Source organism: Rissa tridactyla, chromosome Z, assembly GCF_028500815.1.
Source record: "Rissa tridactyla isolate bRisTri1 chromosome Z, bRisTri1.patW.cur.20221130, whole genome shotgun sequence".
Taxonomy (NCBI): Eukaryota; Metazoa; Chordata; class Aves; order Charadriiformes; family Laridae; genus Rissa; species Rissa tridactyla.
This window is the reverse complement of record NC_071497.1, coordinates 33,663,987-33,677,704: the sequence shown is the minus strand read 5'-3', so window position 1 is coordinate 33,677,704 and position 13,718 is coordinate 33,663,987. Positions and strand designations below refer to the sequence as shown.

At 46.3% G+C, this 13,718-nt stretch overlaps 1 protein-coding gene across 9 annotated transcripts; it reads left to right on the top strand.

The window, feature by feature from the left end:
• The first annotated feature begins 1,170 nt into the window (after window positions 1-1,170).
• On the top strand, window positions 1,171-13,343 carry FUT10 (fucosyltransferase 10). Of its 9 annotated transcripts, none has more exons than XM_054186623.1 (5): window positions 1,171-1,303; window positions 3,331-3,537; window positions 6,122-6,407; window positions 10,517-11,352; window positions 13,097-13,343. In XM_054186623.1, exons 2-5 carry the CDS (start codon window positions 3,457-3,459, stop codon window positions 13,319-13,321), a joined length of 1,428 nt encoding a protein of 475 aa, XP_054042598.1. In that variant the 5' UTR covers window positions 1,171-1,303; window positions 3,331-3,456; the 3' UTR covers window positions 13,322-13,343. The 9 variants fall into 9 exon arrangements, with proteins under 9 accessions (XP_054042598.1, XP_054042597.1, XP_054042603.1 ...); XM_054186622.1 differs by having other exon boundaries at window positions 1,172-1,303; window positions 3,334-3,537; XM_054186628.1 differs by lacking the exon at window positions 1,171-1,303 and adding an exon at window positions 1,512-1,531 and having other exon boundaries at window positions 3,334-3,537.
• The last annotated feature ends 375 nt before the right edge of the window (window positions 13,344-13,718 follow it).

The following is a 13,718-nucleotide window of genomic DNA, read 5'->3' as shown; positions in this document are numbered from 1 at the left end:
ACCAGAACAACAGCAGCGGGTTGACGCCGTGAGACCACACGGGGAAACAGAGACGGTGGGAAATGCTGCAGTGGCAGCAGAGGTGGAATGCTACAGAGCTGCAAATAGGAGGTCCCCTGGCACTAGTTGATGCTCAGCTGCTAAGGGGCTGATGCAAGGTGACCTGTGTTTCCTCCCCTGTGGAAACTCACAAAATGGCACCATTCAAGAGTTGTGCTTTCTGACAGGGCAAGGCTGAGGAATCTGGTCTCTGTCAAAGGTGGAGCCTCACAGTATCTTCAATACCAAACATCTTACCCTGTGCATGGCAAAAAGTAAGACTGATGACCCACGGAATGCTCCCCTACCCCCTGCCCACGTAGAAGACTAGTAATCATCCCATTTTCAGGCATTCTAGAGGGGGAACTGCCCACACCATGGGCGTGCTGTACCAGTTGCCGCTGGGTACTGCAGTGGGTCGTGGCTTCACTCCTGCATTTGCAGCGCCCAGCCCGCAGTACTTTTACCCACTTGGAGCAGGCCACACCAGGCTCCGTCCTGCCCCAGCTCCCCCGCTAAAGGCGACCTTGCAGCGCTCTCCCAGCCCGGTGACGCCGAGCGGCGGCCCTGAGGGCTTGAGGGAAGAGAGAAAAATCACCACCCGAGTGAAGAGGTGGCCAGCCGCTGGAAACACAGAGCCGTCAGACAGCACGGCCTCCTCACGGCTACGCCCGCGCCCGCGGGGAGGCGGGCAGGCTGTGGGGCGAAATGCGGCTCCGTGTCCCCGTCGCCTCCCCCGCCTTCGTGACGCGCTTCTGTTTCCGGCATCCCTCTGGCGTGAGGGAGAACGGCTAAGTCCTCGCCAGGGTAGCACCGGCTGAGATAACGGCACTGTTGCCAAAACATAAAAACGCAAAACCCACAACTATGCTAACAGCTGTAGATATCAGGGACAGGGACGGATTTTTTTTTTTTTGGGGGGGGGAGAGGGTGAAGGTCTTGAAGTGCGGGACCTGCAGGAAGAGGGGGCAGGCGGGGTGGGAACGACGGCCGGTTAGCCCTCTGCGTTTCCTCCTCAGGGCCTTTGGGACCCCGAAAAGAGGCCCCCGGCCCACCCGCTGGCCTGGCAGGACGGTGGGCGGAGGGAAGGAGCGCGGCTCCGCTCCGCCCCCACCTCCCCCCTCCCTCCGCCCCCGCCTCCCTCCGCGCACTCGGGAAGTGCACAAACTGAAAGTAAAAAACAGAAAACCCGCCCCAAACCCCTTCGCACACAGCCGGAGGGGGACGGTGGGCGGTGAGGCGAGGCGGGAGCGACTTTCTCGGGGTGAGTACAGCGGCGGGCGCCCGGCCGGAGGATGCCCGAGCCGCGGGCGGGGAGAAGGGCCCGGAGTTGCAGCCCCCACGGGGGCTGCGGGACCGGCTGAGCCTCGGGACGGGGGCGGGGTGAGGGAAGGAGCGGCGCTGGGGGGGGCAGGCACAACCCCGGATGGGATGCTGAGCCCGGAGAAATGCAGCGAAGCAGGGCTGGAAGCAGAGCGGGCGGGGAGAGCTGGTAGGAAGTTTGGAAAGATTTGCAAGGAAGTGTTGCAGATCTCGGGCGGTGATTTATCTCTCTTCCCTCAAGCCCTCAGGGCCGCCGCTCGGCGTCACCGGGCTGGGAGAGCGCTGCAAGGTCGCCTTTAGCGGGGGAGCTGGGGCAGGACGGAGCCTGGTGTGGCCTGCTCCAAGTGGGTAAAAGTAGTGCGGGCTGGGCGCTGCAAATGCAGGAGTGAAGCCACGACCCACTGCAGTACCCAGCGGCAACTGGTACAGCACGCCCATGGTGTGGGCAGTTCCCCCTCTAGAATGCCTGAAAATGGGATGATTACTAGTCTTCTACGTGGGCAGGGGGTAGGGGAGCATTCCGTGGGTCATCAGTCTTACTTTTTGCCATGCACAGGGTAAGATGTTTGGTATTGAAGATACTGTGAGGCTCCAGGGTGTGCCTTGAGTAGATTTTCACCAACACAGTTGTGGGCAGAATTCAGCCCCTTCCCTTCCTGGTGCCCCATTTTGGCTCTAATGCAGGAGGCAGAGGCTTTATAAAAGATCCAGCCTGATTTGAGAAGTGCTCAACTGGCAGCCTGTGTCCACACAAAACCTTCAAAAGCAGCTGTCCTGTGCAGAGCAGAACTCACACAGCATGGTTTGGTGTGAAGTTTTACTAAAGAGGCTTTTCTGATGGTCGATGGGAAGGGATGAACTCATGTTGCAGTGGAGGCAGAAACAGGATCATTGTTTTGTCTCTAGCTGCCATTGCTACAGAGGTACTACTATGGCAGGCAGTAGGTTTGGAACCCATCCCTCTTTGTCAGTTTTTTTTGAACTTTGACAGTGGGATTAGGATGGGGGGAAAGCTGGCAGGTATATGCCTATGGAAGCAATGCAATCACACACACCTTCTTTTCATAGAAAACGAGCCTAAATTACAGAAGGCACCTCTCTGAAAGATATGAGTTTTAAAATAGCAATTTATTAAACATTTTTGATTGTGTGTTTCTGCCTTCTGAGTTTTCAGAATACCCACTTTTTCAAACTCCTGTGTTGAGAGATAAAATCTTATCTTTCTCCCATCCTCTTTTTTTTTTTAAGACAAAGCTGGAATTTGCACCTATTCGTGTTGTCAGGAGTTGGGATTTTCACACAGTAACATCCAGCATGCAGCAAAACAGTAGGGTACTGTGGAAGCTAAAAAATGGGGGCAAGGGGAGAGTTGTTTGAGGAGAGCCAGACTAGCACAAATGTAGATTACAGGGTAAGAGGAATTTATTAAATTTAAATGTTTTTAGGTGTGGAAAGAGTTTGTGTGCTGTATGGTTACTTTCTCTATGCATTGAGCTAGATATGCTGGTGAACAGAATTCCCAGAAGTCTGCAGTATGGAAAGTCCCAAGGCCAGAAAGTTTTGTGTGTCCTCCAGGAGCATTTTCAGGGCTTGCCCAGGGGGGCAAGGTCTTTCATTTCACTCATCTCTTTGTGAGTCTGTTGAAAAGCAGCACAGTTTGCCATCTGAAACTCAGGAAGACAGCTTCCCGTCCCATACAGGATTGACCCAGGCCCATCAGCATCTCTCTCCACTGACTGCAAGGATAAGGGGATGTGTGACCCTATTTAGAGTGGATGCCCAGGTCCAGGATGGCCAGAGGGAGAGTAGATGCCTGGGGCTGTGTATGAGAGTGCTGTTTTGTGCGGGCTGCTTTCTAGATACCTGGCTCAAAATGTGGCTCCAGCACCTACAGAAAGCTGTGGGTAGACATCAAGCTAGCCACTGAGCTTCAGGAGTGGTCTTTATTGATGCTGTACCCTTTTTCAGCAGCAGTCACCATGAAGAGGAGTAAGGATGGAGTGGGAAAACTCTGCAGCAAAGGCTGAAGACTTTAGACAAGCTGGCTTTCCTGATGTCTAGCTCTAACTGCTCTGGCAGTCCTGGCAGTGCAGCATGATTAGGATGAGGAGGAAGAAACTGTGGGCATCTTGCTTCTGCTTTGCAGCTGCCTTTTTCCTTGTGATGACACTCCAGGTACAGGGGCAAGGGGAGGGGTATGCATGAGATTGCTCTCAAAGTATGACACAATTCTGACAGATGAGAGAGAGCATTGGAGGCGACAGACGTTTTCTGTACAAGTCTGTGCTTTAAGAGGAGTGTTTAAAGAAACTCTGTCAGCAGCATTGGCCTGGTGGTAATAGCTCACTCCAGAAATGACATTACACAGAGAACACCTTTCTTGCATAGCACCTCAGTTCCTGGAGGATTTTCTCAGGAGTGGTGTACCATACCATGCCGTGTTGCGTTGCCTCCAAGCAGCATTGCCTTCCCTGTTCATGCGTTTGAACTCATTAGGCAGGGCGGCAAGGCTGGACCCATTTCATACTAATGTGGAAGAAAAACTGGGAAATCTGAGCACATCAGTAAGTGGCGATGGAGATTAGTTCCTCAGTCCTTGACTCAAAGGCTGTTCTTGGCGTTGGGAAGTCCAGTAGCCGGTCAGTAAAAAAACGCATGAGAGAAAAATCAATGTGGAAGCATATTAATTAGTGACTGGTGTAGGTTAGCCTAGATTTCCGTTAAAAGAGAACAACTTTTACACAGGTGGAATCAGCCTTGGCTGGCAGTTATGGGACTGTAGGAGACTTCAGTTACGAGAGAGCCAGGATCACAGAATCACAGAATGGCAGGGGTTGGAAGGGACCTCTGGAGATGATCTAGTCCAACCCCCCTGCCAGAGCAGGATCACCTAGAGCAGGTTGCACAGGAACGTGTCCAGGTGTTCCATCTGCCCCAGAGATGCCTTTCCACTTGGTCTGTGCTCAATACTGAGGCTCTGGATCAGACCAGTACCTCAGGTAACTTCCAGTGGAGATAGCAGCAGGACCTCTGAAGCTCTCCCAGGCCAGCTGCTTACTCCAGCTATTTCCTGGGGGCAGTTACTGATACTCAATGATCACTTTCAGTTCTGTTCCCCTGAACAAGGCATCCAAAGGTGATAACGGCAGCCCTAGCATAGGAGCAAGACTAGCAAGTCTTTCGGACCTTTAACCTTTATTGGGAGCGTTTGTGACTCTGCTGCACCTCCACAGGTAAGCAGGTTTGGAGCTGGTCAGACCTTCCCCACGCCTGGTTGGGATTTTTATCTGGGAATGTTCACTGGACGGTGACACTTGGTGCGCTGGTGCTGGAACTGCTATAGCAGAAGAGCTGTCAGTATAGTTGGGGTGTATCAGCCCCCAGCAGTTCAGAGAGAGCTACTAGAAATTCTGTGCAAATACAAAGACTCCTTAAATTCTGCCAGGGCATGAGAAACCTGGACATGAGATAGTTATAGACTTAGTTTAGTTATATTGCTGCAGTTATATCTTGTCAAACTATTAGACGTATAATCTTTTCCCCAGTTGTCCACTCGCCAATGCAGGAATGTTTTCTGTATTTCTGTGTACAGCTGCACTTTGCACAGCGTCCTGTGCGTGCTGTCCCAGTATCCTGTATTCCACAGAGTCACGCAGAGCTACAATCAGTATGTTTTGCTAAACAATGAGAGCTAATGATAGGGCAAACAGCAAAATGAATGCTTGGGGTGAAGCGATCAGTGAGGATAAACGTTTCCAAACAACCCTGCCCTGCTTTCGAGTATTGTCCTTCAGAAATGGCTGACAAGTGAAGGTGCTGTGGCGAAAGCTGTCTGGTGGATTTGAGTTCCCCCATCGTTCTTGCAGCTTTTTTCTGGGGTGACATTACGCACTGCCTGTGAAGGTGCACACACAAAGAGCTGTTTGCATGGTAGCAGAAAGGTCTTTGCCCCACTAAAGCTAAGAGCAGGAGCTATGTATTCTGTGGCAATACCTGCTGGCACTATTTCTGTCACTTTGCTCAACAGATTGCTCTGCCTCAGGACACTTTTATAGCAGGTACTACCTTGTAGAAAAGAGTGGTGGCTTCATGGACACCAGAAATCCCACAGATTTTGTAGGGGCTTCTGTCTCATGGCTGATGGTGAGCAGTGTTAGAGTCTTCTCCTGCAGGTGGAGAGTTTTTAAGGTTCCTCATAGGGTTTCAGATCAGTAAATGGTGGTTCATAATGGGAGGTTTTTTACTTCTTTGCATACAGATGAGATTTTTCTCCACTAACTAGCCACGAGGTTGTAGTTGCATTGTCTTTAAGGCCTGTCTGCACCTAGTCTATTCAGTCAGTGGTTTAAAAATTAATAGGGGTCAGTACAGATGGCCACACAGAGACAAGAAAGCTTCATGGATTTTTTTTTTTACAGCTAATTTCCAGACGAAACCTGGCTACAGAAGGGCTGTTCTCTGTTTTGTGCTTTTTCCAGGGAGAAAGCAGAAGTTGCGTTGTTAAATCATATGTGATGTGGCCATATCTTAGTACAGAAATGTATTTCCTTGCTTCCTCCTTACAAATTCAAATTAAAGCTTTTGTTGTTCTGACATAAGATCCCCTGGACAGTGGCTGCAGTCAGTGGCATGTATCTGCTTTGATTGACAGAAACTTCACATGCAGACTTGGTTTGTGCTTGATGCTAAAACTCTGATTTGTCAATGTCCTGGCTAATGACAGTGGTGCACTGTGATATGTATGTTTATTTCTCTGAAGGTTATCACTGAACTGGGCAGTTCAGAGAATAAGGCGTCAGTAATCTCCAGTTTACGCAGTGGTCCATTAAAGCCTGTGGAGAGACACGCTTTTCAGTTTAAGAAGCAGGAGCTTCACAGCAGCTTCAAGACAGATTCTGATGTAAATCACTATCCGGTTGTGCTCTGGTGGTCTCCCCTGACTGGAGAGACAGGGAGATTGGGTCAGTGTGGAGAGGATGTTTGCTTCTTTACCATCAACAAGACCTACCAGCACAATCAGATGACGAGAGCGTTTCTGTTCTATGGTAAGGATCTATTTCCTTTTAAAGGAGTAACTTTCCCCCCTGCCCAGCTATTTTCCTTTGCAGATTAATTATTCTAGGAGGCAATCACTGAGAGCAGGAAACTTAGGCAGGTCATTGTGCTAAACTTTTCTGTTGCTGAATGCCATCAGTAGAGATACAGAGATGCACGTTCTCTGAAAATGTGCTCTGAAAAGTGGCTGTGCACATCTGTGGGATGACTGTTGCCTTCTCATGCTGCTTTCCAATCACATGTGCTCCCTGTTTATGGGAGAAAAGATAATTTCCTGTGGTTGCCAAATCATGAAAAGACAGTCTGAGATCAAGCCAGCTCTTTCCAGTCTTCTGGCTTGTCACCCCTAGCAGAGGTTCTGCAAGGCCTTTGTTGCACTTGTGCAAGTCTTTTGTCTTAAAATAATGCCCTCGCTGGTAACTGTGCAACTCCCCTGCCTCATGTGCCGAGAGCAGGCTGTAAATGGAAAGTAGAGAAAGAGACCTATTGATTCTGCACAGGGATCAGCAGCGAGTGCAACCTTCTGAGCTGCACTGGCTCTGCCACCTCAGAAACTTCCCATTACATATACTGTAAAGTGAGTCTACAAAACGCAAAAGGTGCATCTTTTAAAACCAGGCATTTTTTTCATTTTGTCCTTTCCCCCCCACAGTTGCTTTTCAGAGAAAAAGTGAATTTTAGGTGGAAAAATGAAGCCAAATGCTTTTCTGTGACTGCTAGGTTCAGCTCCTTTGTCTGGAAACAAACCAAAATAAAACAGAGTCCTGAATCTCATTCACTCAGTCAGGATACAGGTGAACTCAAAATATAAGAAAGAAGGGCCTTTAGCTTGGTGAACAGTGAACTAAAAACTTCTCATCACTAATCTTTTCAGAGCTCCAAGTAGGTCAGCTTTTTCAGTTGATAATATAGTGGTCAAGCATGAAAGCAAAGGAATGAGAAGCTGACCCAATTAAAGACAAGGAAATCTGGGTTTGCATCACATGAAGGCTGTAAACTCTGGTGGTTTTGGTCTCTGGAAGCAATTCTGTTTGTTTGTTTCAGCATTAGAAGGACTATTACTGTTCATTTTTAGCAGGCTTGTGAACATGGTTTGCTTACTTATTTTTAAAGGACTATTTATGCTAGGCAAAAGACTCTCCCTGTAGTTTTTTTTCTTTTTCTAGTGATGTTGGCTATGAACTGTGTAAGGACAAATGTCAAAACATGCAAAATATTACTTATTTTTAAACCACAATAAATGATACCACAGTGCTAAAACCAGCAGAGAAAAAGGTCATAGATTGGTATTGAAGGTGAAAAAAAATGCTACGTAATAAAGAAAAGCTTCACACACTGACCTTGATGCACTGAGCTGTGGGCCTGCAAAAAAGACAGGTTTTGGTGTTCCAGAATTTCCCTCTAAACAGCCTGCTGAGTGAAAACTCGGAACATCTGCATTTCCATGCTAGGGTTGGATCAGGGCACAGTTTCACCTTCCAAAGAAACTGCATTCATTTTCCCCTAATATTTGGTCAGTGAGCTATTCAAGGGAAGAATGATCCGAAGCTTAGGAAAAATATTATGCAAAAATATGGGGTACAGATGTTTTCCAGCAGAACTGCCTTGGTAGGACCACCTTCTTTTCTGCAGCTTGTTCTGACTTACTGTCCTGGCCTGGGAAGCCTCTAGGTGAAGGTGATGACTTTGTCAAGGGCCATCATCTCCTGTTTGGAAGTGAGATGTGGCACCCACTTGCTGGATTTTGTCTCAGCTTTTGGGAGGGATTTCCAACTCCACCTTTTCAGTGTTGCACGCTTCACAGACTCTTGGCGTGTAGCGTGAGCTACCAGTGCAACTGAGTCAGTATGAGCTTGATCTGGTGCCATGCTGTCAGAACCTCGGGCGTGTTGTTCCCAAGGGAGGAGGATGTCCAGCTTTTCTGCGCTGGAGCGTTGAGTCCTTGGAGTATGAAACCTGAACAAAAGATGTCTCCTAAGGTGCATAACTTCTCCTGACAGCATCTGTCTTTCTCTTCTGCATTTTGCCACATATCTAAGATTTTCTAATTAATAGTTTGGATGTTGAAATTGCTCCTAATTGTGGTGGTGTGCTCTCTTTATCCCTTCATAAGCTCCTTTATTTCCTTCATCTCATGGGGTATGGAACACTGATACTATCTTCCCTTTAGTCCTTAAAATCATGGCGTCTTCACGCTGGATTGAGATTGGTTAAGTGTTCTATTAGAATCAGTCATTCTGATGTGCTCTGATCTACAGTGCATTTTTCTTTAAGTTTTTCTTTGCTTAATTCTCTCCTTGTTTATTAAGTTTTTCATGCTGCATTTTCGTCTCTCTCTGATCCTTTTCCTTGTCTTATTCTTTCCTGCATTTTCCTTCCCTCTTCCCTGCAATACTACCTTAAAGAGGAAGCACCCTTCTGAGAGAGAGAGCTGAAGTGCTGTGGTTTCAGTCCACAGCATTTCATTATTGTCTGTATGCAGTGCTGGTTCTCTTCTGGGCATCGCTTAGAACGAAGTGTTTTCAGAACTAGATAGGCCTTATTAGCTTCCCTGTGAGAATATGATTCACTTTCAATTTTGCTTACCTTCTTCTATCACTATAACACATCAAAACCAGAGGCAGCAAAGAGCATTTTTCAGTGGTACAGCCCTTCATCCTTTTAGTGTTGATGACTTGAGAACACCCTTCAGTAGAGAAAAGAAGGTAAAATACTTAGTGGCCTTAAAAAAACCCACCTGATGCTCTTGAAAGATCTTGCTCTATAGGAGGTTTTTATGTTACTGGCAGTCTTATGTTGGTTTTACAGGGTCATCCTTGGAGTCATCTTGGCAGGCTTGTGCAGCCACAAAGACCACTGGGCATTTCTTTTCCTTCTTTATATATTAGGTTCTAGATCAAAATTCTGTGTTAGACTTTTGCTAGCTCTCGCTTTTTTCCCATCAGTGGTTTGAGGTCAAGGGTACATCAGAGAGTGAAAAGTTACGAGTGTGACTGGGATGGTAGAATGGCTTGTTCAAAGAGAAAGGATTTGTGGTGTTTTCTAAACCAGCTGTTCAATGTTTGCTTCAGTTAGGAACTTCCCTTTCCTGACAAGACCAGTTAAAAGTTTTGTATATTCAGTGTAAGTAAAAAACAGATACAGTTATAAAACAGTGAGGAGGTATCTTAACAGAGAGTCGACCAGCTTTGCATTTCATCTGCAATAAGGCTAGTTGTATTAGTGTGGTACAGCGGTACTGAAGGGAGACCAAGGGTCATATTCACAAGCCGGTATTTTGAATTCAGTTTTGCACAGATCAGCCTTTGGAAAAAGGCTTCTAGGTTTGTCCTAAAGCTTCCACCACAGCTTTTCTAAGTTGTTCTGGAGGCTCCCTGTCCTCACAGGGTGGCGCAAGCAGCTGCAGTGGTCTGTTTTTAGAGTTTAGATATGGTTCTTCTACTATTGGCATTAGTTTGAGAAGCTATCTTCTGCCAGAAGCTACTTCTTTACGCATCTGATGTGTATCTGGCAGCTGTGATACATCACCTCTTAATTATCTCTTTGATAAACTACATAGATGAGCTTCCAAACTCGCTATAGTACAATGTCTTTCCAAGACTTGAAGTCATTCTTGTAATTTTTCTCTTTAACCCTGTCCAATATTCTAGCATCCTTTTTGTTGTTTTGCTACTAGGACCAAATTGAGCCCTGCGGTAACCATTTCCCTCATGTCATAGTTAGAAGCAACACCATCTGTTCCCCTATTTACGAAACCAAGGAATTATTAAGCATCTTATTAGTCTCATTTCAGTGCATTAAAATGGAGAATTTCTAGTGAGCCTTTGAAATGAGAGGCCTTTAATACGACCTGAAAGGAAACCGTTTGTAATATTAAGTACTGATCCCCATTCTCTAGATTCTGCTGCCAAATTCAGTTTTATCTGTCATAACAGTCCTCTATCTTTGCATTAATTCCGCTCTTTGCAATACTGCCTTATAATGTCATAAATGCAATGGTTGTGGGGCTGATATTAAATTAAAACTAGACTTCTGTGTCATTGTAGTTAGTGTTGCATCATTGCTAGGGGCAGGCTAAACACTGTTTGCTTTTGTCTAGGTACTGACTTCAGTATAGACAGCCTACCCCTCCCTCGTAAAGACTACCATGATTGGGCCCTTTTCCATGAAGAGTCGCCAAAAAACAACTACAAACTCTTCCATGAACCAGCCATCACCTTATTCAACCACACTGCAACCTTTAGCCGCCATTCTCACCTACCGCTGACCACGCAGTACCTTGAGGGCGTAGAGGTCCTGAAATCATTGAGGTACATGATCCCACTGCAGATGAAGAACAGCCTGAGGAAGAGGCTTGCGCCACTTGTATATGTGCAGTCTGACTGCAACCCTCCTTCTGACCGGGACAGGTATGTGCGTGAGCTGATGTGCCACATTGAAGTAGACTCTTACGGGGAATGTCTGCATAACAGAGACCTTCCTCAGCATCTCAGAAATCCAGCTGCCATGGATGATGGGAACTTCTATAAAATACTGGCACAGTACAAGTTCATTCTTGCTTTTGAAAATGCTATCTGTGAAGATTACATCACTGAAAAACTCTGGAGGCCACTGAAGTTGGGAGTGGTACCAGTGTACTTTGGGTCTCCCAGCGTTGTAGACTGGCTTCCTAGTAACAAGAGTGCAATCCTGGTGTCCAGTTTTTCACACCCTCGGGAGCTGGCCCACTATATCAAAACACTAGATACAGATGATCAAGAATATGAGTCCTACCTACAATGGAAACTGAAAGGGGACATTTCCAACCCAAGGTTGCTTACAGCGATGAAGGAACGTAAGTGGGGAGTGCAAGATATCACCCAGGACAATTACATTGACACCTTTGAGTGCATGGTGTGTAACAGAGTGTGGGAAAACATCAGAAGGACAGAAAAGGTACGTGTGACTTTGTCCTTGTGTCTGAGAGAGGCTTTAAAGTGACACTAGTCTCAGATTTGTCCCAGGAAGTTTGGTTACCAGATTTCTGGCCAGTCTACAGCCACTTGTATTGCAATGTCATTGGGTTGTACATCCTCATGTCAAAAGATGTTGGCAGAATTTGTGGGTGCACAGCCAGAGCATGTGTTCCTCATACTGCTGCAGAGCTTGAGCTCATACACATTGGCCGTTGAGCTGATAGTCATTTCAGCAGAGGGCTTGAATTGTTTTTATCAGGCTACAGGAAGTAGCCTAACTTGCTGGCTTGCTTTAGATGACCTGGAACACTTGGAAACAGGTTGCCCACAGAGGTTGTAGGGTCTCTGTCCTTGGAGGTGTTTTAAGACTCAGCTCACTGCTTCCCTAGGCAATTAGATATGATTAGACCTGTTTGGAATAGGCAACTGGACTAGATGATCAGTGGAGGATCATGAAGTAAGGATCACCCTCCTGAATTAAATACTCTATGACTGTCTGGATCTGTGTGTCTATGGGTATATTCAAACCTGTAGTGGCAAATGTGTCTGCGGCCACGTTTGATGACTAAACATTGAAACATTGATGTTTAAGCCAGGTTGTGTATTTGTGAGAGGAATTGGACCTGTTCCTCCCCATCTGATCCTCTTGAAATTATGCTGATAGAGACCATCTAGAAATGGCTGTCTTATCAGGAAGCCCAGCACTGAGGGCCCAGCAGTCTTGCAACAGTGCCAGGTATAAGACCAGAAGGCCACTTCAAAGGCACCATGAGCTGTCAGTCTCCTGAGGCTACTAATTGTTGTGGATTTGTCTGATACAAACAGGGCATTACTTGGAATTAGACTGAAGCTAAAAACTCTCACCACGTATATTTCTGAGTTGGTGGATACTCATTTTAGTTGCTACATTCCCTTATGGTTTCCAGGTCTATGTACCTAGAGTCAGTAGCCTTTTTTACACTCTCCACGAGCTCAGTTATCAGCATGAATAAAAAAAACACATCTTTTTGTGTCCAGTAATGGAACTGATCAATGGCTCTAGTATCCTACAGCTCTAGTATGCTACAGCTGTCTTATATCCATTAGGCCATATTTTAGCTGGTCACAGTCTGATCAGTACACTCTGTGGTCAGCCAGTAGAAGAGAGATGAAGAAAGCTTTTGAAGTTACTAAGGTGAGCTGTAGTGATGGGGAATGCAAACTGATAACCAGGATTTCCTGTTTGAATCTGGTGCAAATCTGGATAGATGTCTTCTCTTTGAGTTAGGAATACAACCATGGAAAGGTATAGAATAGGTTAGATACAGGTATTCCTTCCCCATGCTTTTGTTGCTCTCAAGTCAAGAAGATTATGAAGACCGGTTTGCTCTCCTGGTCAGATTCATGGCTTGTTTTTTCTTCTTAAAAAAATCTCAGTAATATGTGTGTGTGTATGTAAGATGAAAACAGAACTCCTTGCCTTAGAATTCATTTTGGGTGGACTGATGCTGCTCATTTGCAACCAGACTGGATCTGAGACTCAGACTCTTGCCAGCATGACTGACCTTGTCCCGGACACTGTGGGGACAGCTTCCCCTCTGACATCCACGGGGACATGGCTAGAGCCTGTAGTGGAAAGGAAAATGTCACTGACTTGCTTTCATAGTTTACTAATGGCATAGCACTTTTCTTCTCTGTCTGCCAGGGTCCCTGAAATAACCCCTTTTATTTCTCTCCATTGCCAGGGACGGCTGCCTCTGAGGTGGCAGGCTCAGGTTAACCATCTGAGCTGCCCCAAACCAGAAGCGTTCTGGTTCTCATCTTCAAACCCTGGCTGGACTTCACTCCAAGAGATGTGGATAGCAAGCTTTGAGCAATCCAAGAAAGAAGCCTGGGCACTGAGGCACCTGGTGGAAAGAAACAGGAATTTTACATCTCAAGAATTTTGGATGCTTGTATTCAAAGAATAAACACAATGACCTGTAAAACAAAGCGAGCTCCTCAGAGCGGTCTGTGGAATTTTCTTTTGTAGGTGATCTTATCATACATAGGATTGGTAGCTGTAGGAAGTAGACCTGTAAGACTGAATTTAGTATGTTCAGTGCTCAATGAGTAATAAGGAGTGCTAAACAATAGAATCACCCTGTCAGGTGGTATAGATCCGTGTGTGTGTGTGTATTTATTTATATTTATATTTTAGAATTATTTATTTTAATTGTTAGTAGTTCAGATGTTTGAGCATTAAGGCACAAGTTGTCAAGGTTCTCAAAGCCCAGTCTTAAGCACACAGCTAATTCCCATGAAGCAGATGGATCTCACTCCATCTTCAGATACATATCCGTGTTCATGGCCTCAGGACACCCTTTT

Excerpts from the sequence above, each read along its gene's own strand:
- FUT10 (XM_054186623.1), top strand. The coding sequence starts at position 3,457 with ATGATTAGGATGAGGAGGAAGAAACTGTGGGCATCTTGCTTCTGCTTT. Across the intron at positions 3,538-6,121 it reads TCCTTGTGATGACACTCCAG|GTTATCACTGAACTGGGCAG; the intron begins GTACAGGGGCAA and ends ATTTCTCTGAAG. Across the intron at positions 11,353-13,096 it reads ACATCAGAAGGACAGAAAAG|GGACGGCTGCCTCTGAGGTG; the intron begins GTACGTGTGACT and ends CTCCATTGCCAG.